The sequence below is a fragment of the Myxocyprinus asiaticus genome, chromosome 49 (assembly GCF_019703515.2).
Source record: "Myxocyprinus asiaticus isolate MX2 ecotype Aquarium Trade chromosome 49, UBuf_Myxa_2, whole genome shotgun sequence".
Lineage (NCBI taxonomy): Eukaryota > Metazoa > Chordata > Actinopteri > Cypriniformes > Catostomidae > Myxocyprinus > Myxocyprinus asiaticus.
The window spans coordinates 7,914,129-7,941,000 of NC_059392.1; the positions used below are offsets into that span (position 1 = coordinate 7,914,129).

Genomic DNA, 26,872 nt, shown 5'->3' on the forward strand with positions numbered 1-26,872 from the left:
AAACTTAATCAAGATCTGATTGGATTGGATTGACTATTACATTATTATTATTTTTTTTTTTTTAAACATACTAATGACCAGACAAAGCAGACAAAAAATGACAACTAAATTACAAGAAAAGTAACATATACACAAACCATTCTTCCTTACAGAACTGCTTCAGCTCAGCCATATTCTTAGGATGTCTGGTGTAAATGGCTCTCTTGAGGCCATTCCGCAGCATCTCTACTTCGTTAAGGTCTGGGCTCTGACTGGGCCACTCCAAAAGGTGGATTTTCTTTTTTGAAACCATTCTGTAGTGGATTTACTTCAATGTTTAGGGTCATTGTCCTGTTCCATCACCCAACTTCTACTGAGCTTCAGCTGGCGCACAGCCACCTTGACATTATCCTGTAGGATATCTTGATAAACTTGGGAATTAATTTTTCCCCTGATGATGGCAAGCGGTCCAGGCCCCGAAGCAGCAAAGCAGCCCCAAATCATGATGCTCCCTCCACCACAATTCACCGCTGGGATGATTTTGGTACAGTATGCAGTGCCCTTTTTATGCCATATGTAGGGCTGCATGTTCTTCCCAAACAATTCAACCTTAGTTTAATTAGTCCACAAAACATTTTCCCAGTAGTGTTGTGGAGTGTCAAAGTGGCCTTTGGCAAACTTCAGGTGCACAGAAATGTTTTTGTTGGCTTCCTTCGTGGTGTCCTGCCATGGACACCATGCCTGTTTAATGCTTTCTTTATAGTAGACTCGTGAACTGAGATGTTAACCAGTTCCAATGATCCTTCAAGTCTTTAGCTGTCAATCTAGGGTTCTTTTTTACCTCATTGAACATTCTGCGGTGTCCCCTTTGAGTCCTCTTGGCTGGACGGCCACTTCTAGGGAGAGTAGCCACAGTACTAAATTGCCTTCATTTATAGAAAATGTGTCTAACTGTAGACAGATGAATATCTAAGCTCTTCAAGATAACTTTGTAGCCCTTTCCAGCTTTATGCAAAGCAATAATTCTTGATCATAGTTCTACTGAAATCTCTTTTTTGTAAGGCATGGCCCATGTCAGCAGATGCTTCTTGTGAATAGCAAACTCAAAATGTTTGAGTGCTTTTTATAAGTCAAAGTAGCTCTAACCCACACCTCCAATCTCGTTTAATTAATTGGATTGCCATATATACGCAAGAACGCGTACTGTGAGAACTGGACACATTGATGAACTCAATGCAAAGCAGATTGCTGTCAGCTGTAGGCTTGTTCAATGATATGAGAATAAAACAAACAATATATTGAGTTCTTTTTTTATAGTCTAATCAATGCTTTATTCATCTGCCACAATAATGCAATTTATTTCAAAATAAATTTCAATCCGTATTATATATTTATTATATAATGATTTATGCGATTAATTAATCGGCATGTCATGTAATTAATTCGATTAAAATTTCTAATCAATTGACAGCCCTAATAACAGTATATATATATATATAAATATATATATATACTGTTATGAATCATGCACAACAAGACCAGGAATGCGTAAGAAAATAAATAGGATCAAATTTGATGTTGACTTAAAAAGTAACAATGATAGTAACAATATCACAACCTTGCATTATTCTAAGTATTACGATAAAAAAAGTTTGGTCTTTTTACTTTCTTGTACACGTTGTACCCCACATACATTTAATATTGTTTCAAATGTTGGTGCTGCTGTCAGCGTTAAAAGTTGAATATCTAAGCTATGCTATCTTTACAACTCTGAGCTGTACTTTTTGTTTTATTAGTTTCCTAAAGGGCTTCTGTATATCAGGTTCTAAATATAAAGTCAACAGGGTTGTATTTTCTCTTTGAACCCTCTCATATACTGTGTTATAGAATCACAGCAGCTCATTAGACCAACCTATTATGGCCTTTTTATTTCACACTCCCTCCTGTTTCCCCTGGGTCATAAAACTGAAAACACGCATATGAGACCAGACCATGTTCAAACTAAATCACAGTCAGACCAGGGCTATTTTCACTGTTGATTATGGCCAAACCCCAGACATACTCACATGCACTCATTTAGTTTCAATCGCAGAGCTTGCCAATCAAACCAGTGTTGTGACGCTACTAAATTAAAGCTGAAGTGTGTAATTTTTTCCATGTTTAAGTTCTTTCTCCCATCCCAGTTTAATATGTGACAACTAAACTTAAGCGATTTGTAGGTTGATAAACAGTAGTTTTTTCACTAACGACTTTTTCCAGTGAATAGCAGTGTAGCACAACAAAACACTACGTTGCTTTTTATCATATTGTGTTGCACACGCCGTACAACTGAGTGAACTGAGGTAATATTCAAATGTGCTCATCTTAAATATTTAGTCACTCTTATTTAAAGCATTATGAAGTAATAATTTTAGAGAATCAGTTTGCACTCATTGAGCACTTTATTAGGAACACCTGTACACCTACTTATTCATGCGATTATCTAATCAGCCAATCGTGTGGCAGCAGTGCAATGCATAAAATCATGCAGATACGGGTCAGGAGCTTCAGTTAATGTTCACATCAACCATCAGAATGGGGAAAAATGATTGATTTCAACCGTGCCATGATTGTTGGTGCCAGACGGGCTGGTTTGAGTATTTCTGTAACTGCTGATCTCCTGGGATTTTCACACACAACAGTCTCTAGAATTTACTCAGAATGGTGCCAAAAAAAAACATCCAGTGAGTGGCAGTTCTGCAGACAGAAACGCCTTGTTGATGAGAGAGGTCAACGAAGAATGGCCAGAATGGTTAGAGTAACTCAGATAACCATTCTGTACAATTTTAGTGAGCAGAATAGCATCTCAGAATGCACAACACGTCGAACCTTGAGACTGTTGGACAACAACAGCAGAAGATCATGTCGGGCACCATAGTGGTCCTAATAAAGTGCTCAGCGAATGTATATATATATACACTATATTGCCAAAAGTATTCGCTCATCTGCCTTTAGACGCATATGAACTTAAGTGACATCCCATTCTTAATCCATAGGGTTTAATATGACGTCGGCCCACCCTTTGCAGCTATAACAACTTCAACTATTCTGGGAAGGCTTTCCACAAGGTTTAGGAGTGTGTTTATGGGAATTTTTGACCATTCTTCCAGAAGCACATTTGTGAGGTCAGACACTGATGTTGGACGAGAAGGCCTGGCTCACAGTCTTCGCTCAAATTCATCCCAAAGGTGCTCTATCGGGTTGAGGTCAGGACTCTGTGCAGGCCAGTCAAGTTCTTCCACATCAAACTCGCTCATCCATGTCTTTATGGACCTTGCTTTGTGCACTGGTGTGCAGTCATGTTGGAACAGGAAGGGGCCATCCCCAAACTGTTCCCACAAAGTTGGGAGCATGGAATTGTCCAAAATCTTTTGGTATGCTGAAGCATTCAGAGTTCCTTTCAATGGAACTAAGGGGCCAAACCCAGCTCCTGAAAAACAACCCCACACCATAATCCCTCCTCCACCAAACTTCACAGTTGGCACAATGCAGTCAGACAAGTACCGTTCTCCTGGCAACCGCCAAACCCAGACTCGTCCATCAGATTGCCAGATGGAGAAGCATGATTCGTCACTCCAGAGAACGCGTCTCCACTGCTCTAGAGTCCAGCGGCGGCGTGCTTTACACCACTGCATCCGACGCTTTGCATTGCACTTGGTGATGTATGGCTTGGATGCAGCTGCTCGGCCATGGAAACCCATTCCATGAAGCTCTCTACACACTGTTCTTGAGCTAATCTGAAGGCCACATGAACTTTGGAGGTCTGTAGCGATTGACTCTGCAGAAAGTTGGCGACCTCTGCGCACTATGCGCCTCAGCATCCGCTGACCCCGCTTTGTCATTTTAGTTACTGTCATTCCCAATCGCTTCCACTTTGTTATAATACCACTGACAGTTGACTGTGGAATATTTAGTAGCGAGGAAATTTCACGACTGGACTTGTTGCACAGGTGGCATCCTATCAAAGTACCACGCTGGAATTCACTGAGCTCCTGAGAGCGGCCCATTCTTTCACAAATGTTTGTAGAAGCAGTCTGCATGCCTAGGTGCTTCATTTTATACACCTGTGGCCATGGAAGTGATTGGAACACCTGAATTCAATTATTTGGATGAGTGAGCGAATACTTTTGGCAATATAGTGTATATATAGATATAGATATGCCAGATAAATATAGTTTATATGTAATTAACTACTTTTTATTAGTATCTTGTAGAGTAGCTAACTACTATTTAAAAAGTGTACCTTAACTGTATTTAAACTAGGTGTAGCTTGAAAAGGTGCCATTTCAAAATAGCTTTGCTAGCACTCAGTCACACCCATTTACCAAGCAAAGGCTGGTATCTTACAACTACCTAAGAAATCAATTAAAGTCTGCGTTTCAGTGTTTTAATAGGGCATACCATGCTTGCTCTGAAGTCGTTTCTTTTATCACATAAAGCGAGCGGCTGTCAGTCGCCTTTATTGTCGCTTCGTGCAAGGCCCGTTCAGGGGTCAGGAGCTCTTAGCGTAAAACGGCATGGCATCTGGGATATTCGGGGCACTTTGAGCGGCCCTGTGACTCAGCAGGGTAGTGGATAAGAGAGACCAGAGGCAGATGGTTAAGAAGGTGATAGAAACACATTGGGAGGGGGGTAATAAGTGCTAATTGGCACAAGAAGAGGTTGAAATAAAGGTCATCTGGAAATGTGGCAGAAGAGCAATAAGACAGAGGTTAAAGGAATACTTAAGGCAAAAAAAAAATATTTTGTCGTAAAAAAAAATAAAAAAAAATTAATAATAATAATTACAAAGTACTGACTGAATTTTTGCACTACAGCTCTCAAGTCAAATATGTGGCAGGTCTGACATCATGGCGTGTGGTTACGAGACATGCAAAATAAATGACGTTTGGTGTTATTGGCATTTTAAGTGCTTTTATAAAATTATAAGCTTCACATTTCTGCCTTTAAACCCTCCATTTGCCCCATTCACTTCCATTGAGTCTCACTGTAACATCGATTTCTGCTTTTTTTAAAGTATAGAGGGAAGAGCTGAAATACTTTTTTGTGGTAAATAACATTATGCCGCAAATGCTGCCGAATGAGCTTAACCCAGAATATTCCTTAAATATGCCACAGGCGTGACATCAAGTTATGCGAAAACCAATGATATTTGATGTTATTGACATTTGAAAGCTACAGCGGAGGGAAAATGACTTGGAAAGTAGGGCTTTTGTTATTTGTACTACTTTTATGGTGCTTTTTTGTCCTTTTTGGAGCTTGACAGCATGTGGTCACAGTGTCGTTTCATCTGGATTAGCAATGATTTCTGGATACTCCGGATTATTTTCTATAATGTCATCTTAAAAAGGACTAAATCCCTCATCAGTTTTCATTCACAATCATGTACCTCTGTGTATGTAGTCAAACCTGTGTTGCTGTCACAAATGTAGAGGTGTTTGACACACTTTTGAACCAACAAATAAATTCTCTGGCTTCCTAACCTAATTTCACACGTTTTTGTGTGGGTATTTTCCCCATGTCCTCAGAAGAAAGGGGTCTACTGAGGATTACAAAAATATTGGATTGTGTTCATTAACGGCAGCTTATCTTCTTAATGGAGACCAATGTTTGGGCAAAGCGCCATGTCACCCTGTGACCCCATATTTAAAATCAAGGTCAGATTTAGAGATTAGTTGTGAATGCAGGCCAGCTTTGGATGGACAGTATTACACATCAACCAATTCAGATTTTTTTCACAGATCTGGCAAAGATAAGATCTACTGTATGATGTATGCATGTAAACAGCAAAAATATACAAAATCAGATTTGGCACACTGTCAGATGTGGTTCTAAATCCAATACGTCCTCTTAATCCGGAATTTATAGGTACATTGAGGTCAGTGTTTGGCTTGTTAGCATGAGCCAGTTAGCCCCTGCTGGTAGATGCCATCATTACTACATCATTATGGGGGCAAAAAGTATTTTGCAAGCAACATTTAAATCATAAATATTTCATTAGATTGCAGTAGGAGTTTTGTGAGTCACCGATAGTTTTTGAAATTGAAATGTTATTAAAAATGTAGACATGAATAAAATGTGCTAATGCTCTGAGTGGTTGTTAGCACATTGATATGTGCTAACAAGGGTGTTCTGGGTGATTGCCAGGGTGTTCATAGTGGTTTTTAGCACTTTGCTATATGATGCTTGCTAGGGTGTTCACGGTGGTTAGCAGGGCATTCTTATGCAGATGCTAAGTTGTTCTGAGTGGTTGTTAGCACATTGATATGTGTTGCTAGGGTGTTCTGAGTGGTTGCCAGGGTGTTCATATGCAGTTGCTAAGGTGTTCAGAGTGGTTGTTAGCACATTGCTGCTTGTTGCTAGGGTGTTCTGGGTGATTGCCAGGGTGTTCATAGTGGTTTTTAGCACTTTGCTATATGTTGCTTGCTAGGGTGTTCACGGTGGTTAGCAGGGCATTCCTATGCAGATGCTAATTTGTTCTGAGTTGTTGTTAGCACATTGCTACGTGTCGCTAGAGTGTTCTGGGTGGTTGCCAGGGTGTTCATAGTGGTTTTTAGCACTTTGCTATATGTTGCTTGCTAGGGTGTTCACGGTGGTTAGCAGGGCATTCCTATGCAGATGCTAATTTGTTCTGAGTTGTTGTTAGCACATTGCTACGTGTCGCTAGAGTGTTCTGGGTGGTTGCCAGGGTGTTCATAGTGGTTTTTAGCACTTTGCTATATGTTGCTTGTTAGGGTGTTCACGGTGGTTAGCAGGGTGTTCCTATGCAGATGCTAAGTTGTTCTAAGTGGTTGTTGGCACATTGCTGTGTGTTGCTAGGGTGTTTTTGGGTGGTTGCCAAGGCATAAATGTGATGACTACGTTGTTCTTAGTGGATAACACATTTCAGTTTCTTTGGTGTTGTGGGTGGTTACCAGAATGTTCCTGTGTGGTGTCTTGGGTGTTCTGAGTAGCATATTGCTATGTTTTTTAGAGTGTTCTGGGTGGTTGCCGGGGTGTTCCTATGCAGTTGCTAAGATCTGCTGAGTTGTTATTAGCACATTGCTATGTGTTGCTAGGATGTTCTGGGTGGTTGCCAGGGCATTCCAGTTGCTAAGGGGGCTTGCATTTCGTCACTTAAATACAGGAAAAAAGGTGACCTGGATGGGACACAAGGCGGGGTTGTAAACATTTGCCCTCCCTAAAGATCAATATACCCCCAAAGATCACATTTGAGTACCGCCCCTGATGGGACCTCTTTCGGCCAAAATACGGGATGTCCCAGCTAAAATGGGACAGTTGGCAACCTTATCAACAAGGCACATTATTTGAGGCATTATTCATGTCCGTAGCATAAACTCTGCGGGACTAGTAACGTGCCAAAGTTTAATTCTCACGTTTAGGGGTTTTGAAAAATATCTAACCCTAAGTATGAGCAATATTTATAGTGTTGTTTGCCTTAGCAAGCACCAGTAATAAGAGTGATCCATTTGTATCTATGTTAGTATATCAGCTTAAGCTCTTAAGATCCAGTTGTTCCACTTTTGTTTCACTTGATATAAACCTCTCAGTATGTTTACATAAACTGCTTGCTTTGCTGGTTCCTAAACCTTGTGCTATGTGGTACTTATGCGATAACATCGGGGTGTGGTGTTTATGAGACATCCAGAAGGGTCTGGTTGGGAACCAAGCTTACCAAACAGATTCTCATTACTCCAAGACAGCCTGTTAATCAGGCACAGAGGACATAAGCATGTTTTTTGGCCAGCACAGGGATTTCAAACCACGACCGTGCTAACCTGTAGATCCTCACACACCTGTTGCTGGTAAAGCAGCGCCTGAGGCAGGCTGCTCTCTCTCATCTCAAAGGAGTCCACTCAAATCCCCTCCCAGGTAAAGAAGGAAAGGGAGATGGGAAAATAAAAGGACTATTCACATTGGTATGTCAGGGGCTTTGAAGGTGTACTTGAAGAGGGTTCCTTAAAAGAACTTCCTCTTACTGTTTGGTTGTTCGCTCTTAAAATGAGGCCTCACCTTTTTGTGTCTGAAGTCGGTCCAAGTCAATTTTCAGAAGCCAATCCAAAAGACACGAGGGTGTTTTTAGTCTGTCGTGTCAACACCAGTGTTTTTTTATGAATTATCCTTGGTTTGCTTGTTGGAATGCAGTCAGACAGGCCTCAGGAAATCAGTCAGCACATTTCATTTGCATCGCATTGTGTCAGCTTTTGAAAATCCCATCTAAATGTTTTGTTGTTCACTGTATTTCTCAGACTTGCGTGAAACTTAAATTGTTCAGATTCGTATGTATTAAACATCAGCAATATGTATACTTCACAACACTAAAGGTTACTTAAGTAAAGATACATACAAATCTAAATTAAATCTAAAACCAAGTAATCAAACAACTTGGCTCGTATAAAAACATATGACTTTTAGGCCAACCAATCAAAAAAACTGAATTTCAAATCTATACAATACAGGCAACAAATTTCTGCAACACTTTATTTTAAGAAAGGAAACTTCTGTGAACAAATCTAGTTACTCATTCCATATTTATTAATGCAAAACAAATGATTGATCTATGTCAGTCGTTAGACTTTATGGTTAGGTTTAGGTTTGCCGTTTGAATTAGGGGTTAAATATGGGAAAAATAGTAAGAATGCTCCTTCAAAACCTGATGTTTCTCTTTCTTCTGTATAAAATTCATGGTTAGGTTTAGGTTTTTGGCAAGGGGTTAGACTCTATGGTTAGGTTTAGGTTTGGATTAGGGGTTAAACTTGGGAAAAATCTTAAGAATGCTCCTTCAAAACCAGATGTTTCTCTTTCTTCTGTATAAAAATCATGGTTAGGTTTTGGGCAAGGGGTTAGATTTTATGGATAGTTTAATGTTTGGGGTTTGGATTAGGGGTTCAATTTGGGAAAAATTGTAAGAATGCTCCTTCTAAACCCGATGTTTCTCTTTCTTCTGAATAAAAATAATGGTTAGGTTTTGGGCAAGGGGTTAGACTTTATGGTTAGGTTAAGGTTTAGGTTTGGATTAGGGGTTAAATTTGGGAAAAATCATAAGAATGCTCCTTCAATTCCCATTGTTTCTCTTTCTTCAGAATAAAAATCTTTCTTCTGAATAAAAGTCATGGTTAGGTTTAGGTCTTGGCCAAGGGGTTAGACTTCATGGTTAGTTTTAAGTTTGGGGTTTGGATTAGGGGTTAAAATTGTAAGAACACTGAAAATGAAATGTTTTAGATTTATATATGTACAGTATGAAAGTTCATGAGTAGGCCATTCATACTTCACAATACTCAAGGTTACTTGTGATTTTGCTGAAATGTTTAGGATTTACTAGATGTTTACATTTTATGAAGAAAATGTGAGTTGCGTTTACTCGTGCAGAAGTCATCATCATGATGCTAGGATGTTGTGGGTGGTTGCCAGGATGTTGTAGTGCAGTTACTTGGGTGTTCTGGCTGGTTGCTTACTAGCCCACCCCCAAATCTCTATGATATTCTGATCCCCAGATATATTTTGGGTCCCTCTTTCAGTGTAAGTCTACAGTATTAATTTCACACATTTTATCATCCGCCAGACAAAAATCATAAGTAAAAGCACACCTCTCTTCAACAAACTGCACAAATTGAGGTATCATTCATGTCTGTACCACAAATGGTGCGGGACGTACCGAAGATTAATACTTAGGGTTATGGCTTTGTTTAAATCCCAAACACTAAGTATGAGCGATAATAATAATGATGCAAGCACCTCTAAAAATGCTTGTAAGCAAGTCACTGTGTATTTTCCCTGTGCTTTGTTCAAAAATGCTTAGTTATCTGTGATGACCTGTTCAAAAGTTGACACCCTGATGCATTATGAAGCATGTAAGCGAAAATCGAAAAGGCCTTCGTGGGAGAGGAAAGGAAAAAGAGTGCTCAGCACTACGCCGAATGGAGCAATTGTTTGATTAAATAGTCACTGGCCCTGAAGGGATCGAGCCAGTAGTGTTGAAAGCAAGCACATGTTGCCATATCCTCTTATTTAAAGCTTCGGACTAGTTTTTTCATATAGTCATTTAAAAATATGGGCAGTTACATGTTGTGATGTTTTGTGCTTCTAGTTTACAGTGGCACTAGGCTTTGCCCCCATAGCTCAATAAAGTATGCCAAGCACTAATAGCAATAGTCAACTAGATAAAGTTTGTAGACAAACTTTGATGTTGATGGTTTTACAGGCCCAACGGCCAGAGAGAGAGAGAGAGTGAGAGAGAGAGAGAGCGGCAGATATCGACAGAACTGGCTGCCCAGAGAGGGCAGGACATGCCCATACAGTAGCCAAGGAGATATAGAGACAGAGGAACACTTCCTCACCATCTGCCCTAACTATGCGGATCTTCAGAAACAAATATATCCAAATATATCCCAAACAAATATTTGCCCTGTCTTCAGAAAGATGGACAATAATACACAGCTTCAGTATTTATTAGGTGAAAGAAGAGATTGCATTTTACTAGCTACATGGTACTTCAATGCCTGCTACACTTACCTACTTTTTCTGTGTTAAAATACTTTCTCCTATACCTTAATATGCAGAGACAACTATAAGTAAGCCATTCATAGGTTAATTTTCTCAAAAGCTGTTAACACTGTGTTTCTGTGGCACTATGAAAATTGCTCTGTTTGTTTTGAGTGACACGCTTAGACCCGCCCCAACACTGTTACTCAACCAATGGTGTAAGTTGGGGGCGGGACTATCCCTTTGTTTTACCAACGGCAGACGAGGGCGTATTCAGAAATCAAAGTTTTGAAAACAAAGTTTATTTTTGCAAAAATTTCAGACTTCAGCTTTAAAGCAGATTCAATACCTAGTGTGGGTTTGTTTACCAGTTGTAGTTTGAATTCAAAAACATTCACAAACAAACGTCAATGTAAGTCTATGGGACTTTTTCCAATTTTTGATCTTCCGCTGTGTAAACAGTTAGAAGAACAGTTAGAAAAGTCACAGAACAGCCTGAAGGTCTGTGCAAAGTTTGGTGGATGTTGATCTTGATTTAGTGATTATGGACCCTAAACCTTGTCTGTAGAATAACAGTATGTTGACTTTGTCAAGCCAACAAAAATTTTTCTCCCCTTTTTCTCACTAATTTGGCATGCCCATGTCCCAATGCGCTCTAGGTCCTTGTGGTGGCATAGTGACTCGCCTCAATCCAGGTGGCAGAGGACAAATCTCAGTTGCCTCCGCATCAGACCATCAGTCCACGCATCTCATCACGTGGCTTGTTGAGCGCGTTACCGCGGAGACCTAGCGCATGTGCAGACTTCACGCTATTCTCCGCGACATCCACGCACAACTCACCACACACCCCACCAAGAGCGAACCACATTATAGCGACCACGAGGAGGTTACCCCATGTGACTCTACCCTCCCTAGCAACCGGGCCAATAAAAATGACTTTTAATAACTCTTATCCATAATCACAAACAACTGGAAAGGTCATTAAAAAGTCATGGAAATGTATTGGACAATAAGTGTCATTTACTTAGATGGATTCTTGTATGGTGAATTACTTATTTAGCTTATTTTAGCTTATTTTGTCAGACCAAGTTGCTTGCTTTTCTAGCAAGATCTGGTAACACTGGTTGAACGCTTTAACAGTTTAACATGAAGGGCTGTGCAGCCTCATCTGACACAACACAAGGTTTCTCCACTATATTCCTCTGGGCCTGTTTGTCGTCCTGCTTGGCTATCTTTTTAGCTGTCCATCACTGACAATTACGCTATCTGGAGGAACCCTTGATTTTTCAGCTCAGATGGAGGCGGTTGACAGGTGATTCTCAGTCACTTTTTGATTCTGGGTCTTGCTCTGGTGGCGGTCTGTCGCACACACGCAGCAGCACAAGAAGGCTTGAACAATGTTTATATTATATGCAACAGAGGAGAGATAATTCTTCTGGATTTATTTTTAGCTTATGCAGAATATTACCTTTGCGAGCCTCCTGCATCTTTGGATCTAACTGGAATTATGGGTGATGCATACACATGATTTGTCTGTCTTTCTCTAGTTATGTTTGGAATGGAATACTTGCCTACTGCATTCTAAGTAGTATACACTAGGGTGAACCTATTAAAATAATATTCTGGGTTCAGTAAGTCAAGCTCAGTCGATTTGTGGCATAATGTTGATAACCACAAAGATTAATTTCGACTCGTCCCTCCTTTTCTTTAAAATTCTGGGTTCCAGTTAGGCACTTACTTGGAAGTGAAAGGATGGAGGCCTGGGTAGCTCAGCGAGTAAAGACGCTGACTACCACCCCTGGAGTTGCAAGTTTGAATCCAGGGCATGCTGAGTGACTCCAGCCAGGTCTCCTGAGCAACCAAATTGGCCCGGTTGCTAGGGAGGGTAGAGTCACATGGTGTAACCTCCTTGTGGTCGCTATAATGTGGTTCTCGCTCTTAGTGGGCACATGGTGAGTTGTGCGTGGATGCTGCGGAGAATAGCGTGAAGCCTCCACACGCGCTATGTCTCCACGGTAACGCGCTCAACAAGCCACGTGATAAGATGCGTGGATTGACAGTCTCAGACGCGGAGGCAACTGAGATTCGTCCTCCGCCACCCGGATTGAGGTGAGTCACTACGCCACCACAAGGACTTAGAGCACACTGGGAATTGGGCATTCCAAATTGGGGAGAAAATAAAAAAAACAAACAAAAAAAACAATGGAAGTGAAAGGGGCCAGTTCGTAAACATTAAAATACTCACTGTCTCAAAAGTATAGCCACAAGACAAAGAATATGCATGTTAACATGATTTAAGCGTGATAAAATAGCATACTTACCTTTTATGTGTAAAGTTATATCCAGTTTTACAACTTCAGAAACCTTGTAATCAAGGTAAGCAATGTAATCACGGTTACAGCTCCAATAATATGCGAGTTTTAGCAGAAGTATATATGTAAGTGCTTTTTTAAAATTAGAAGCTTCACATTTCTGCCATTAAAACCCTCAAAAAATTGGCCCCATTCACTTCAATTGTATAAAAATGTCTCTAGCTCATTAAATTCCCTCCCTATTTTGTCAAATGTAGTAGTCCAGATATTCCATGCATACAGAAAATGTACACTGTGTAGTGTGCACATGCACACTGCATCCTGGCAAAATAGTATGAGTAGAATGGTAGTATGCTGTTCGAAACTCAGCATTTGTTTCTCTCTCCATCTCACATGTAACGTTTTCACACAGTTAATGTGCAAAGCGACATCCCTGTCCCAGTAGTAATGGCTTGTGAATTGTGCATATATGTCTGTGCCTGCATTGGTATGCAGGCACATGTCTCTGCATATTCTTCCTTTATGTGCCAGAGCAGGAAGAAAAGCCTCATCTGTCTTGTGTCTCGCGTTCCCTCGTCGGTGCCCATTGATATGTAGGCCACACGCTTGCGCCACTCACGGACAGAAATGAAGGGCCTGGGATGTGATCCGTAATGAGACTGAAGTCTTTTTAACACCACGAGACATCAGGCACAGTGTGAAACACAGAAAATGATCTCAGTATCCTGGTGCGTGTTTATGTACATCAGCGCACGTTTAAAATGGGCTCGTTATACGCGCACATGTGATTTAATGCAGTGGAGCGTGTTTGAAACCTTGTCCTGGAGACTTAAGTTCAAAGTATACTTCGGTTTTGACACGAACTCTTAGCATCTGTATACAGTACTCAACTTTCAAAAATATACTTTATAGTACGTGCATACACACTACGACCGCTATGAGAGACTGAACTATTTCTCTTCGGGAGTTCCCATAAAGGTGTCTTTATATTCCTTCAGAGTCAAGGTATACAAATACAGGTATCTCCAGACCTCCTCACACACACGTTCTACACTTGCACATCCGCTTTGGTTGTTTCTACCGTGATCTCTTGTAGTTTAGTGTTGACTACATCTTCTTCTAGCGCTTCTTTGTGACAGCAATGGCTCAAATGTGGACCCACTTATAAGTGCAAATTATTCCAGGCCCATGAGTATCCACCTTTTTCCTACATCCCGTTGTTGCAGTGTATGTCCATTCATTCTTTCGTTGTGGTGTTGGGTTTTGTAGGAGAGGGTGTCTGATTTCATGAAGACATACATCAATCACTATGTCAGTGTGTTCCTGAACAATAATAATCTGCAAAAAAGTCATAAAGACAAAGAAAGCGCAAACAAAACCGGTGCGCCAAAATTCCCAGATGCAGTTAAAATTTAACATAACATTTCAAACAAAAGAGCCGTGAAGTTCTCATGCTTGGGGATGTAATCACTTTTGCAAGTTGTCCGATCAGACGGGTATTTCATTTTAAATCTGCATGCAAGTTTAAACTTTTATTCAGTGCAGCGATTGTTTGACAGATGGTGCTTCGCTGCCGTCTGGGATGCATCATTTAGGATGGCATTTACACCTCAAATTCAATGTGGTAACATGCGTTTTTGACTACCTCTGTATGTGTTTTTTTGGGATCCAATCACAAAACTTTTTGCACCCGTTTACAATTTAGTGCTGACCATTTGCAATCAGATCATCCGAAACTCGTCTTAATACCAGCTGTAAACAGGGTCTAAAATGAATGCAGCTGAAGCTAGCGAATGCTATAGAACAACTTCCAGTGGAAGTCCCACACACATCCGTTTCCCCAGTAGACCCCCAGGAAAAAGGTGGATACTGCTCTTTCAGAGTATCCCCGGTTAGAAAAATCAGGCCACACACGTTCAATGCTCGAGCACTCTGCTGATGTCTAAATTTGTGCCACACGTCCTGCACGCAGACACCTAGCGTTCACATCTGACCTAAGTATACTTTGGTCTTTACAACCCCACAATGAGAGATATAGAGAGCGAGAGAGATAAGCTGAAAGATATAAGATATATATGTATATACTGTATATATCACAGATCACTTGCACACATTTACCACGACAACTAGAGTTTACCACCGAAATACCATAGTTACCACAGTTATTGTAACTACTGTAAAATCATAATAAATTAATAGGGAATCTCCTTTAAAATAACAGTGTTAGGGGCAGTTCACACTGAACTTGTCGTTGTGCTAAAAAAGCAAGCTGTAGCTCCACGGATAAACCAGAAATCAGGTGTATCGAGATGCAAGTTATTTTTAACTCGTGCTCCTGCGTGAGACACTGCTTAATGGTAAAAAATGTCTGTCTAGCATGTTAGCATTGGAAAACAATTTAAAAACAGTGTGGATGGATGGCAAAATGTGTTCGGTGTGAACAGCCCCCCAAGACATTTCAGATTTGTTCCCATAGTTATTTCCTTATTTATTTATTTATTATATTTTTTTTTTAATAGCATCATACCACCTTGGTTTTTGGTTTTGGACATGTACAATGGCAATACTGTGTTTTTGACACATGTAACATGGAAATAACATTTGAATTCTTTAAAATACCTTGGAGTACCATGTAAATACCATTGTATATACCCAGTGTTTTCAACCAGGGGCCCAGAATAATTTCAGTATTGAAAATATTTGAGAGTTCCTGTATTTCCTTCGCCATACTTTAAATTTGGATAAATAAAATATTGTATAAAGTCTGTATATGGATGCACTCAAGGGTGTGCAGTCTGGGCAAAACTGCATTAGCACAAAAAAAAACAAACATTTCCAGGCACTAAACTGCAAATGCACACAAGATCTGATTGGACGCCTCTCAGGTTGACCATAAAATGGTGAAAGTGATTTTTCAGCCCCCTCTGCTACAGTCTTACTTCTGTGAATACATAAAATTGTGCTTCTCTGGGATTTTTCGCTCTTGCTGCAGTCAGGCGGCATAAAAAATGCATGGCAGCGATAGCATCTCGCGCTCCAGTTCCCAAAGCCATGACCCAAGATAGACTCAGCCGGGAAAGTTGTTTGCTAAATGTCAACCGGGCTCAAGAAGCTCTTGCCCTGACTGACCCAGTTCTGGGTGTGTATTTACGCCTTTACATGGTAACACAGTGCAATAACTGCTTTGTAAAGATTTGACTCAATCAGCCAGGAGCATTAAAATGTAAATTGTTTTTATGCAGATTCATGCATCCTTAATAGCCACAATTGAGCTGAATTCCACTTGGCTGGAAGCCCTTGATCAAGTTTGTATGACGTATTGGTAAGTTATACTTTCAATTAGGGCTGTCAATCGATTACAGTTTTTAAATGAATTAATTACAAGGTATGCCGATTAATTAATCAAATTAATTGCAATTAATCGCATACATAAATATTTGCTTAGAAAGCCCCTCAAATAACAATAATTCAATAAAATGTATATATTTTTAAAAACTAATAATACAGATAATTAAAATTCATTACAGTATTTTGGCACACAAGTAAAGCATTAAAAAAGACAAAACAAAAAGTGGCTTTAGAATGCAGTATATTGTTTATTTCCATATTATTGAGCATAAGCCAAGCTTTGGCATACAGTTCACAGCAATCCATTTTGCGACTGAATTCAGTCCGAGATTTATTTTAAGGGCTTGTTTAAAGAAGCGTCAATATACACCTGCGTCAGAAGGACGCTTTTGGAGCGTCTCGGTAGCGTCGCGTCATAAACATACCGTTTGTAGGTCGACGTGTCAAGTTAAATGAAGTTTGAAACTTAGAAAAAACACGTCTTGAGATCCCTGCGTTCGGATTTGTTCAGTGTTTGTACGCAAGAACGTGATCTCATCTTGTGTAGTCTGCTCTCTGTAAGTGTGGTTTGTTCTCTGTATAAGCTGTGCGTTGCCTATACAGCAAGTTTTGCTTACTTCCCTGTGGAGAAAACAGGTTAGGTGGTACTCCAAGCTTGAATTTCTCAGATATAAGGAATATTCCTTATTACAGGGACATGATTAACTGCGTTAATTTCTTTACGTTATTTTTTTGTGTAATTAATAGCACCGAAGTAACGCATTAAATCGACAGCCCTACTTTCAATCAGATTTTAGTGTTGACCAGTGTTGGGAAGTAACCAAAAAGTATTAGGTAATTAACTAAAAGCGCTACTAACAACATTCTTCAGTGGCCTAACAGCAAGCAGCTCAGCTATTTTCAAAACAGAGCAGCTTTTGCAGTAACAAACTATTTTTTTCCAATCTGTAGCAGGTTGTTTGGACGGTTCACTCAAATGAATCAGACTCTATGGTGGAATCAAATGCCTGCGCAACATGATCACACAGGAAATCGACATGCTGCTTCCGAATGTTCATGTACCTGGAAATCTACCTCATCCTGCCAAATAAATGACAATTGCTATCGTCCATCAGACATTTTTGCATAAATTCAAACGTGTTCTGGTACCATGGAAACCAGGAAGTAATTACGTGCACATAAACAATGGTAAGCGCTATTCAGAGGTTGAGTTTTCGCTCTAAAATTACATTTATACTCCACTGACAGTTAGGTTTAGGGTTGGAGTCTGGGTTAGGAGGTAAGGTTAATAAAATATTCATTCCTGTTTACTGTATTACGTCATTTACAACTAAAAATACAACTAGCTTTTGGCGCCACCCTGTGGCCATTTCATCTCAACAACACTTCCAGCTTTGGCAGCTCTGACAGCACTTCCCTGTCAGTGATAAAATAATGGAGAAAAGACCTCTTAACGCTATTTGATGTACAAAACAAGCCAGATGGGACGTGTGATAGGCTGAAAAATACTTTATTTCTATGTAAGGTGCAAATCTCACCAAAACGCAGAATGAGAAGTTTTTGTCTGCAAGCGGTTTTCATGGTGAGTTCAAAGCGGTGCTTGATGCTGGCATAGATTCTCTGGTGCAAATCATGAACACAGCTTCATGGTTACTGTAGGAAATTGGATAGCCACAGTTTACTGGAAGATTAATATCGTGGAGGATGAGAGTTTAAGAGATTTAAAGCACATTGCAATGAATATGCAATCAGTGGGGAAACTAGTTCTTTCAATGAGTCAAATTCCCACATAGATTTTGGGAAACATTTAATTTTACTTGAATTGGTGCTATTTTAGTGCATTTCTATCTTAATACTGTGAAAGGCTATGTTTGGAAAATGTTAAAGAAGCATTATATTGTAACATATTGTTTTGTTTTCTTTCCTAAGATGTAAATAAATGCATTTTGACAAGAAAAGAATTACATATAGTGTCAAATTTCAGCACTTTCAAAATCTGCAATTAATGGCGATTAACTACAAAAAAATACTGCTGTTCATTGCTGTGTTTTCAACTAAGTTATATCAATTATAGCGTTTCTTGTTTTATTGGTGGTATTAAGTGTAAATTGATAATTGAGATCCTCATTGTTTGTGTCAGATAAATGCTGTTCTGATTTACATTTATGTATGTATGTGTATATATATATATATATATATATATATATATATATACAGTAGATATATATTCCAATCCATTATATATATATATATAACATTTTTGTTTTATTCTATAAAGTACTGACAACATTTCTCCCAAATTCCAAATAAAAATATTGTCATTTTGAGCATTTATTTGCAGAAAATGACAACTGGTAAAAAAAAAAAAAAGATGCAGTGTGATCCAGGGGTGCATCAGCAAGGCTAGAATCGAGCAGATTCGTCTTTGTGAAGTACGCATGAATCAAGTCACGTACAAGGTTATCCTGGAAGAAAACGTATTTCCTTCTGCTCTGACAATGTTCCCCAACTCTGAGGATTGGTTTTTCCAGCAGGACAATGCTCCATGCCACACAGCCAAGTCAATCAAGGTGTGGATGGAGGACCACCGGATCAAGACCCTGTCATGGCCAGCTCAATCTCCAGACCTGAACCCCATTGAAAACCTCTGGAATGTGATCAAGAGGAAGATTGATGGCCACAAGCCATCATACAAAGCTGAGGAGTGGCATAAAGTCACCCTACAGCAATGTGAAAGACTGATAGAGAGCATGCCATGAAAGCTGTGATTGAAAATCAGGGTTATTCCACTAAATATTGATTTCTGAACTCTTCCTAAGTTAAAACATTATTATTGTGTTGTTCATAAATGAATATGAACTTGTTTTCTTTGAGGAGGTGTTATTCGAGGTCTGAAAACATGGCATCTGTTTTTTGTTATTTTGACCAGTTGTCATTTTCTGCAAATAAATGCTCTAAATTACAATATTTTTACTTGGAATTTGGGAAAAATGTTGTCAGTACTTTATAGAATAAAACAAAAATTTTCATTTTACTTGAACACTTATATATATATATAAAACAGAGTAGTATATACTGTATATGTATGAGATCCATCTTGGTTAATGCATTTTTTGAATAAGTATGCCATCATGGTCAACCTTTTCATCCACGATCAGTTTAAGATAAGATTTAAAACTTATAGAACTTGACGTATGATGTCTTTTGAGTAATAGACATCAATGGTAATGGTGCCATAACTAGGTTAAAACGCTTAAATTATTTTATATTTTGATTCCATTTGCAGGGGAACATCTTCGCATCTGCCCTCAGGGCTACACCTGCTGCACCAGTGCTATGGAGGAGACGCTGTCGAACCTGAGCCGCCGGGAGTTTGAGGGTCTGGTCAGGGAAGCAGGACGTTCCATACAGGCCTCGCTCAATGCCCAGTACAGGACATTCGACAGTGAGTTCTCACCTCAAACACACATATACGTTGTTTGCAATCGGTCACAATTCGTTAAGTATTGGGCATATTGTCTTGTAGCTTCTTACACGTCTGTTCAGTTTTCCCAAACTGAAAAAATTCAAAAATACTTCTGCCAGTGTGGTATCTTTTCATATTTATGGGCAGGAAATTAGCTGTATGCTTAGTCAGTGAGATGATTTTCAAATGATTCTTAAGCTGTTTGTAAAGCTGTCGTTTCTCCACCAAGAGTGTACAATTGAGGAAGAACGGAGTGCCAACTGCAAGAAATTAGGTTTCACGGTTTTACAGTGTACTTGGACTATCACAGACAGCTTTCTTATCTGGAGCGATAGTTTATGAAACTTCATCTGCTCTTCGTTAACATTTTTCTTTTACTCTTCTACATCTTTAACGGCATCAGGGTTAATGAATGTTATGGGTGAAGGATTTGCAGCACTTTGAAGCCCAAACTCTCTTCTGGTTTGTGTCATTGTGAGTGCAGATTAAAGGAAAACTCTGAAGCTCATGTGCTTTCACACCGAGTGGTCCTCATGGGGCAATTACAGTGGGATTTTTATGGTGTTTTACTGCAGTGCAGCCATGTTAAACGATAGAGAAGGCCAATAATGATTAAAGATTTCTCAGTTTCTTGACCCTGGATCAGATACTTCCTGCAAAAACATGTAGGATTATGCTGCAGTATTATGTGTGAATAATATTAAATTGTTATTATGTTGATTTTGACTTTTGTATCACTTTTGTGATATTTTGTTCATGGCATTCCTTTGAAACAACTTATAACCACTAAATTTTTTTTTTTTAATTATTAATCATACATGCATTCAATAGAATTTATTGTAGTAGATGGGAATGTTGGATTAATAATGCATATATTATTAAAATGAGAGTAATTATATTTGTGTTACGTCTTACAAATTCCCCTAACAGACAAAATGCTCAATGTTTCATACCAAGTCCTCACTTTTCATCTCTAAAGGAAGTTAAAGAGACTGATGATTTATTTATTTTTAGAAAACTCACAGGCTGAATTTTTTTCTTCTTTGAAGAAACGCAAAGAGATTTGATTTTTCAATTTTTACAAAAACACAAATATACTGTATATTAATTAAATAAATGCCATCACAACTTTATTTATGCTTTTTTTTTTTATATATTAACTCAAGCTTCTGGTCATTTTTTTAATATTACATTTTTCATTCAAATTTAAAATTTCACATAAGCTTGTGGCGGAAATATTAATGTTATTATAACATAATATTATTAAAAATGTATTATAAAACATAATCCCCAGATCCAAAGAACTGAATACTGCTTGTACAATCTATAAAATCCTTGTTCTTATGTTGTTGTGTTGAAATCATTTTCTTAGTATTTTTATCTTATTTTCCGGTAAAAATATCTAAACATCCTTAAAAGTTGCATTTACTAGAGAAGCAAAGATATTAAGTCGTGTTTTCAGAAAATTCTAACCAAATTCAACTCTGGGCATTTTTGGGCTGTCTCCTGCAATTATTCACACTCAGATTTAAAAGCTTACTATTTACACATACTGTGGAGTAATTGCCAAAAAATTGGTCTATATTTATAGGTACAGTATGTGTTTGAGTAAAATGAACATTTTTGTTTTATTCTATAAAGTACTGACAACATTTCTCCAAAATTCCAAGTAAAAATATTGTAATTTAGAGCATTTATTTACAGAAAATGACAACTGGTCAAAATAACAAAAAAGATGCAGTGTTTTCAGACCTCGAATAATTAAAAGAAAACAAGTTCATATTCATTTTTAAACAACAAAATACTAATGTTTTAACTTAAGAAGAGTTCAGAAATCAGTATTTGGTGGAATAACCCTGATTTTCAATCACAGCTTTCATGCATCTTGGCCTGCTCTCTACCAGTCTTTCACATTGCTGTTGGGTGACTTTATGCCACTCATGGCGCAAAAATTCAAGCAGCTCGGCTTTGTTTGGTGGCTTGTGGCCAATGACAATATGTTTATTTGGAATTTGGGAGAAATATTGTCAGTACTTTATAGAATAAAACAAAAATGTTTTACTCAAACACATACCTATAAATAGTGAATCCAGAGAAACTGATAATTTTGCAGTGGTCTCTTAATTTTTTCTAGAGCTGTATATATATATATATATATATATATATATATGTATGTATATATATAGTCCTAAATTTGTAACCATGTAATTCTGGTTTTGTTCACTCCATCTCCCTCCAAAAAGTCTTATTCTATTCAACTAGATGGTAGCAAGTACTACAAATGAATTTGTCCTCTGTCACCTTCTGTCACAAAATGGCAATCTGAAATGTAGGTGGTGTCCCTCACAGATGTGCTTGTCCATAGACATTCAGTCTAATTTTCAATTCATGCACTACCCCCATTATTTCATCAAATATCTCGGCCTCTGAGTGGACTAGAAGCTTAATCTAGTTGTCATTAGAAAGCTGAGATACTCCCCTTTGTGATGATGTATAATATTTTATCATCGTTAGTCGATAACATATACAGTATTTCCGATGATTTGTATAGCATGCTTTTCCTGCTGGACCGCATATTTTGTTCTGGACATCTAAGATATAACATTGGATTATTCACACAAGCAAGTTCACAGACAAATAATAAATGGCAAATTTTTTTTAGAAACTGCCTAAGGTAAAAGCAAATATAAAGTTTTTAGCTATTTGGGGCTTACAGCAGCAGTGATCGATGCATAAAAAGACATTTGTATTTTATGTCTTACAGATATCATATTTCACTGATATCATCATTCAAATTGTGGAAAATTTTAAGCATAAACTTTTTTCACAACACAGCGCCCCCTTTTGGACCCGGCGGGAGTTGAAGAGGTTAAAGGTGCAGTCAGTAATTATGCCTCATTAAAGAAGTTTTACTCCTAAAGAAGTGTAAGAAAAATATGTATAAAATCACGAGGACTCACATGAGATGAAGCCTCCAGTCATTTCAGTAAGCTTATAAAAGCTTTTTAAATTTACATGGAGAGGGTCCCCTCATGGGGCTGCCATGTTAGGATCACATGACTAGCCGAATATTACTCGCTTAATCTCAGTAACCACACTGATATTGAATACTTTCACTCAGGGATTAAAGTAATCATGGTTAACTGTGAATAGTGAATTTCTACAATGGTATCAATATCTGAAAACTATTGGGTTTGAATGATGCTTCACCCATGCCTCTAGGTGTCAGTGTAAATTCAAGATGACATACATAAAAAATTACTAAATGCACCTTTATAACAAGAAAAAATTATTTGCCAATGAGGTATGGAAGTATAAACCGCACTAAATGTTGTCAGATTTCTCTGAATACAATATTAAATATTTTGTCATTTTGCTTTTCAAGTAAATTTATCTTGTGATCTTTAGATATTTTGACTGGAAAACAAGTCAGTGGATTCAGATGTACAGTACATTTCTTAAGCTACACTCTTGGAAAATAGCCATTTTTTTATCCTTGCAGCGTACTTCCTTGAACTTCTAAATGGCTCTGAACGGTGGCTGGAGGAGGCTTTCGTGGCAGCTCTGGGGGATCTGTACCGGCCTAATGCGGGAGTGTTTCGTGATCTCTATGCCGACCTGCGGCGGTATTACAGTGGCGCCGCCCTAAACCTTGAGGAGGTGTTGGACGAGTTCTGGATGAGGCTCTTGGAGCGTCTGTTGAAGGCGTCTGACCCTGAGACCGCCTCCCTGCTCTCTGATGACTTCCTCGAGTGTGCCTCCAAGCAGACGGAGACCTTGCGTCCTTTTGGAGACGCTCCACGTGAATTGAAGGCCAAGTTGGTGCGGGCGTTTATCGCTGCTCGGGCATTTGTCCAGGGCCTTAATGTGGCGGGAGAGATTGTACGAAAGGTGTCTCAGGTACTACATTATTGTTTGTTTGTTTTTTTTTGCAGAAAATTTTAATTTGTCCTCTGTATGTGATACACATTAATACTAAACCTACTTAACGAATTCAACCGTCCTCCAATTGTCCTTAATGCTCTTGCAGATCACTGCACATTGTGCTCCAGAATCTGTAGTCACTGCAGATCCAGATATCCTTCTTTGTTAATGGGTTTTCCAATTTAAGTTGCCGGGTTAAGTTTGTGCCAAATATAGTGCTTTGCTTCAAAGCTTAAATGTACCATTTAGGTCTCAGAAGATCAGACCATGGATTCTTCTCCAAATCATTCAGTCTCTCACATGCCTTTTGGGCAAATACCAACAAAAAAGTAATAACAAAAGCTTCGTTCGTCCATCCTCCCATACAAGCCAGATTTATGAAGTGCGATTTGCTATTGTCTCATGTCTCATGTTTTTTTCCATCTCTGTCGTGGAGAACTGGCAAATCCTGTTGGGTTGCTAAACTCTTCTTGTCCAGACAGTCAGTTTTAGAAGATTAACAGTTCCATATTTTCTCACATATTTAATGATAGATCTCACAGTGCTTCAAGGTACTTTGAATATTCAAAGTTTCTTGTATCCTTGCTCTGACTGGTGTTTTTAAAGAACCTTGTCCCAGATCTGCCTATAATGATCCTTGGTCTTTGTGGTATAGTGTTGCCTTTGAAATGGAATTTCACAAAATTCCACAAGTAAATTTACCATGTTAATGTGTTTGATTGTGTATTTATCTATTCGGGGATCGCCGTAGAAAACGTATGTCCATACACTGCTTTCAGTGAGAAAACATTTACTTTCACTAAACACTGACTTTTTTGCCTGTTTTGCCTGTTGTCAGTGAGCACATTTACATGCACGTTCTTGCACCTATTATGTTTAATAAGCAATGTGTGTGGTCGTTTAAACGCATTAAACGGCTTTACTTTATCGATGTTTGGTCATAAACCGCTTAAGAATAAACCAATCGGCATGGTAGATTTTTGCCAATTAACCTGATTTTGCATTGTATGTAAACACCTTTACCATCGATCTTATAGACTTATACAATGTACGCAAGTTTTGTGTTCCATTATTGTGGTAATGGGAATAAGCTGTGAACCAGAAATCTGTAGCATCTGTGTTGGAAGTGCACACCAAACATATTGGGTAATTTTGCTGTCCAGGAAAATCGTGGAAAGGAAAAATTCTTATATCAATGCATCTTTGTTCAATGCTCCAAAGCAATGTGATTGAGAAAGTCCAAGCATGAAGAATAATTTTTTTTTTTTTAAAGACATGACTACAGTATATTTATAAAAATTATGCATGAGGAACCTGGCTATTCAGATATACTTGTTTGAATGGACTTGCTTGTATCTCTTTAGGTGATCTGGTTGCATTCAAAGGGGGCAATATCTTAAAGCACCTTGTTGCAGAGAATGCCAGTCAACTCCCAAATTCATCGATTTTGAACCTGCTTTGAAACTATTATAAAGGGATACTTCACCCAACAATTAACATTTAATACCTCATCAAGCTTCAAGAGATTGCAAAAGTATAATTCAGAAGTCTAATAAATTATTGTATGAGCAAAAGCAATAATAGAACACAACACAACTGCACACAAAACAGAGAACAGAACTTACTAAACATGCCTGAAGAGTTTGTAGTCAAAAATTTATGCATTTCTATGCCCAGCCTAATTTTTTGAACAGAGGACTCGGAAATCAAACAGAAACACAGAGGCGGCTACAGTCAGCCACAGTCACACCGTGTCCTGATCTGACTGCATACGACATGCGATAAAAGGTATATTTTCTATGGTAATCAAAGTTTTTGTCCTAACCAGCAGTGACGAGCCATGGTACATTCTATCAATTGCTTGTTTTCTATTTTCGGCATTGTGTGGGTAACTCCGTCCACAGTGAACTGGTACTGGTCCAAAGGATGGGTATAGAAATGTATCAATTCTTCGACTACAAACTCTTCAAACATCTTTAGTAAGTTCTGTTCTCTGTGTGCAGCTGTGTTGTGTTCTGTTGTCGCTATCACTGTGGAGGACCTGTTTTTAGATAAACAAAACGAGTTTCCACTTGAACACACCAATGACGCAAGGGGGCTGCATGAACTGTTGCTTTCGTGCCCTATCATGAATGCGCACAGGAGATCAATGGTCAGTGAATATTTTCACTAAATAATACCTTACATTTCGGTTTGTTTCGCACCAAACCTTATCGTATGCTTTTTTTAACAATCATGAGTCTCATACAGTAATTATTAGACTTCTAAATTATACTTTGTGTACTTTTGAAGCTTGAAGAGGTGGTCAACATAAACTGCCATTGTTTGACATCACTGAGCACAATATTGTTTCACAATTTCTCCCTGTTAAGAAAGAAAAAGAAATTCATATAGGGTTATAACAACACAGGGGTGAGTAAACAATGACTGAATTTTCTTTTTTGGGTGAACTGATCCTTTAAGGATCCACGACATCAAGACAGAAATAACTAAACAGCAGCATTCCGGATTATATTCACCCCACAAGGAAAATCAGTCCAAGTCCTTAGTGGTTAGCCTACACTTTCCTACAACTCCCTGCTGCTTTGACAAATGAAAGTAGAGCGCAATAGTACATCTCCATTCTTTAAAGGATTTCTTACAGCATTGGATTCAGTCTCCCGATGAAGAAATCTCTGGACATTCCTGCTGAGAAGACCTAAATTCTTGCTGATGTTGAGAATATATTGGTTCGTAATATTCCATATTTTTTAGAAACAGCTATCAGTAAAACATCTTGTGTTGATATACTGTACGTAAAAGCTTGAACTCGCTTTCTAGAATCACGACCTTACTGCAAAGCAAATATGGAGAGATTTGCATGCACTGAACATGAATACATTCATTCTATGGTGTTTGCAAGTTCTCACACGGTCTAATCAAACCATGAAAATGGGTTAGTTCACGCAGTAAGGTGATTATATTGAAGTTGCCTTGGGCTAATATACAGCATGATTAGTTTGCCTTCTATACTTGGCTCTCCCAAAAGACTTCAAAGATACATTTAAGTTTTCATTGCAAAATATATCAAGAGGTTGACCTGAATCCAAACACACATACAGTAATATGCTAAGATGGAAGCATCTAGGAAAGATGCTTTCTACTTTACAGCGAGCGCTTTCAAGTGTACAGATGTCCATGTTTATTGTACCAAAAACACATTTTTTATTTTCTGACCCCACATAAAAACAGACAGGAGAAGAAATGTGAGTAATGATTTGGGAAGAGAAAGTATATTCCACTGTAGTCCATAGGATATTTAAGGGATGGAGAAGAGACTTAA

The 26,872-nt window shown here is 38.6% G+C and overlaps 1 protein-coding gene across 1 annotated transcript in view; it reads left to right on the forward strand.

Moving 5' to 3' along the window:
- The window catches only part of LOC127437928 (glypican-1), a 54,730-nt gene that overhangs the window by 15,646 nt on the left and 12,212 nt on the right, over positions 1 to 26,872 (forward strand). The window contains exons 2-3 of the mRNA XM_051693096.1: positions 19,447 to 19,605; positions 23,129 to 23,526. Coding sequence (XP_051549056.1) covers positions 19,447 to 19,605; positions 23,129 to 23,526 — 557 coding nt within the window. The remainder of the gene's footprint in view (positions 1 to 19,446; positions 19,606 to 23,128; positions 23,527 to 26,872) is intronic.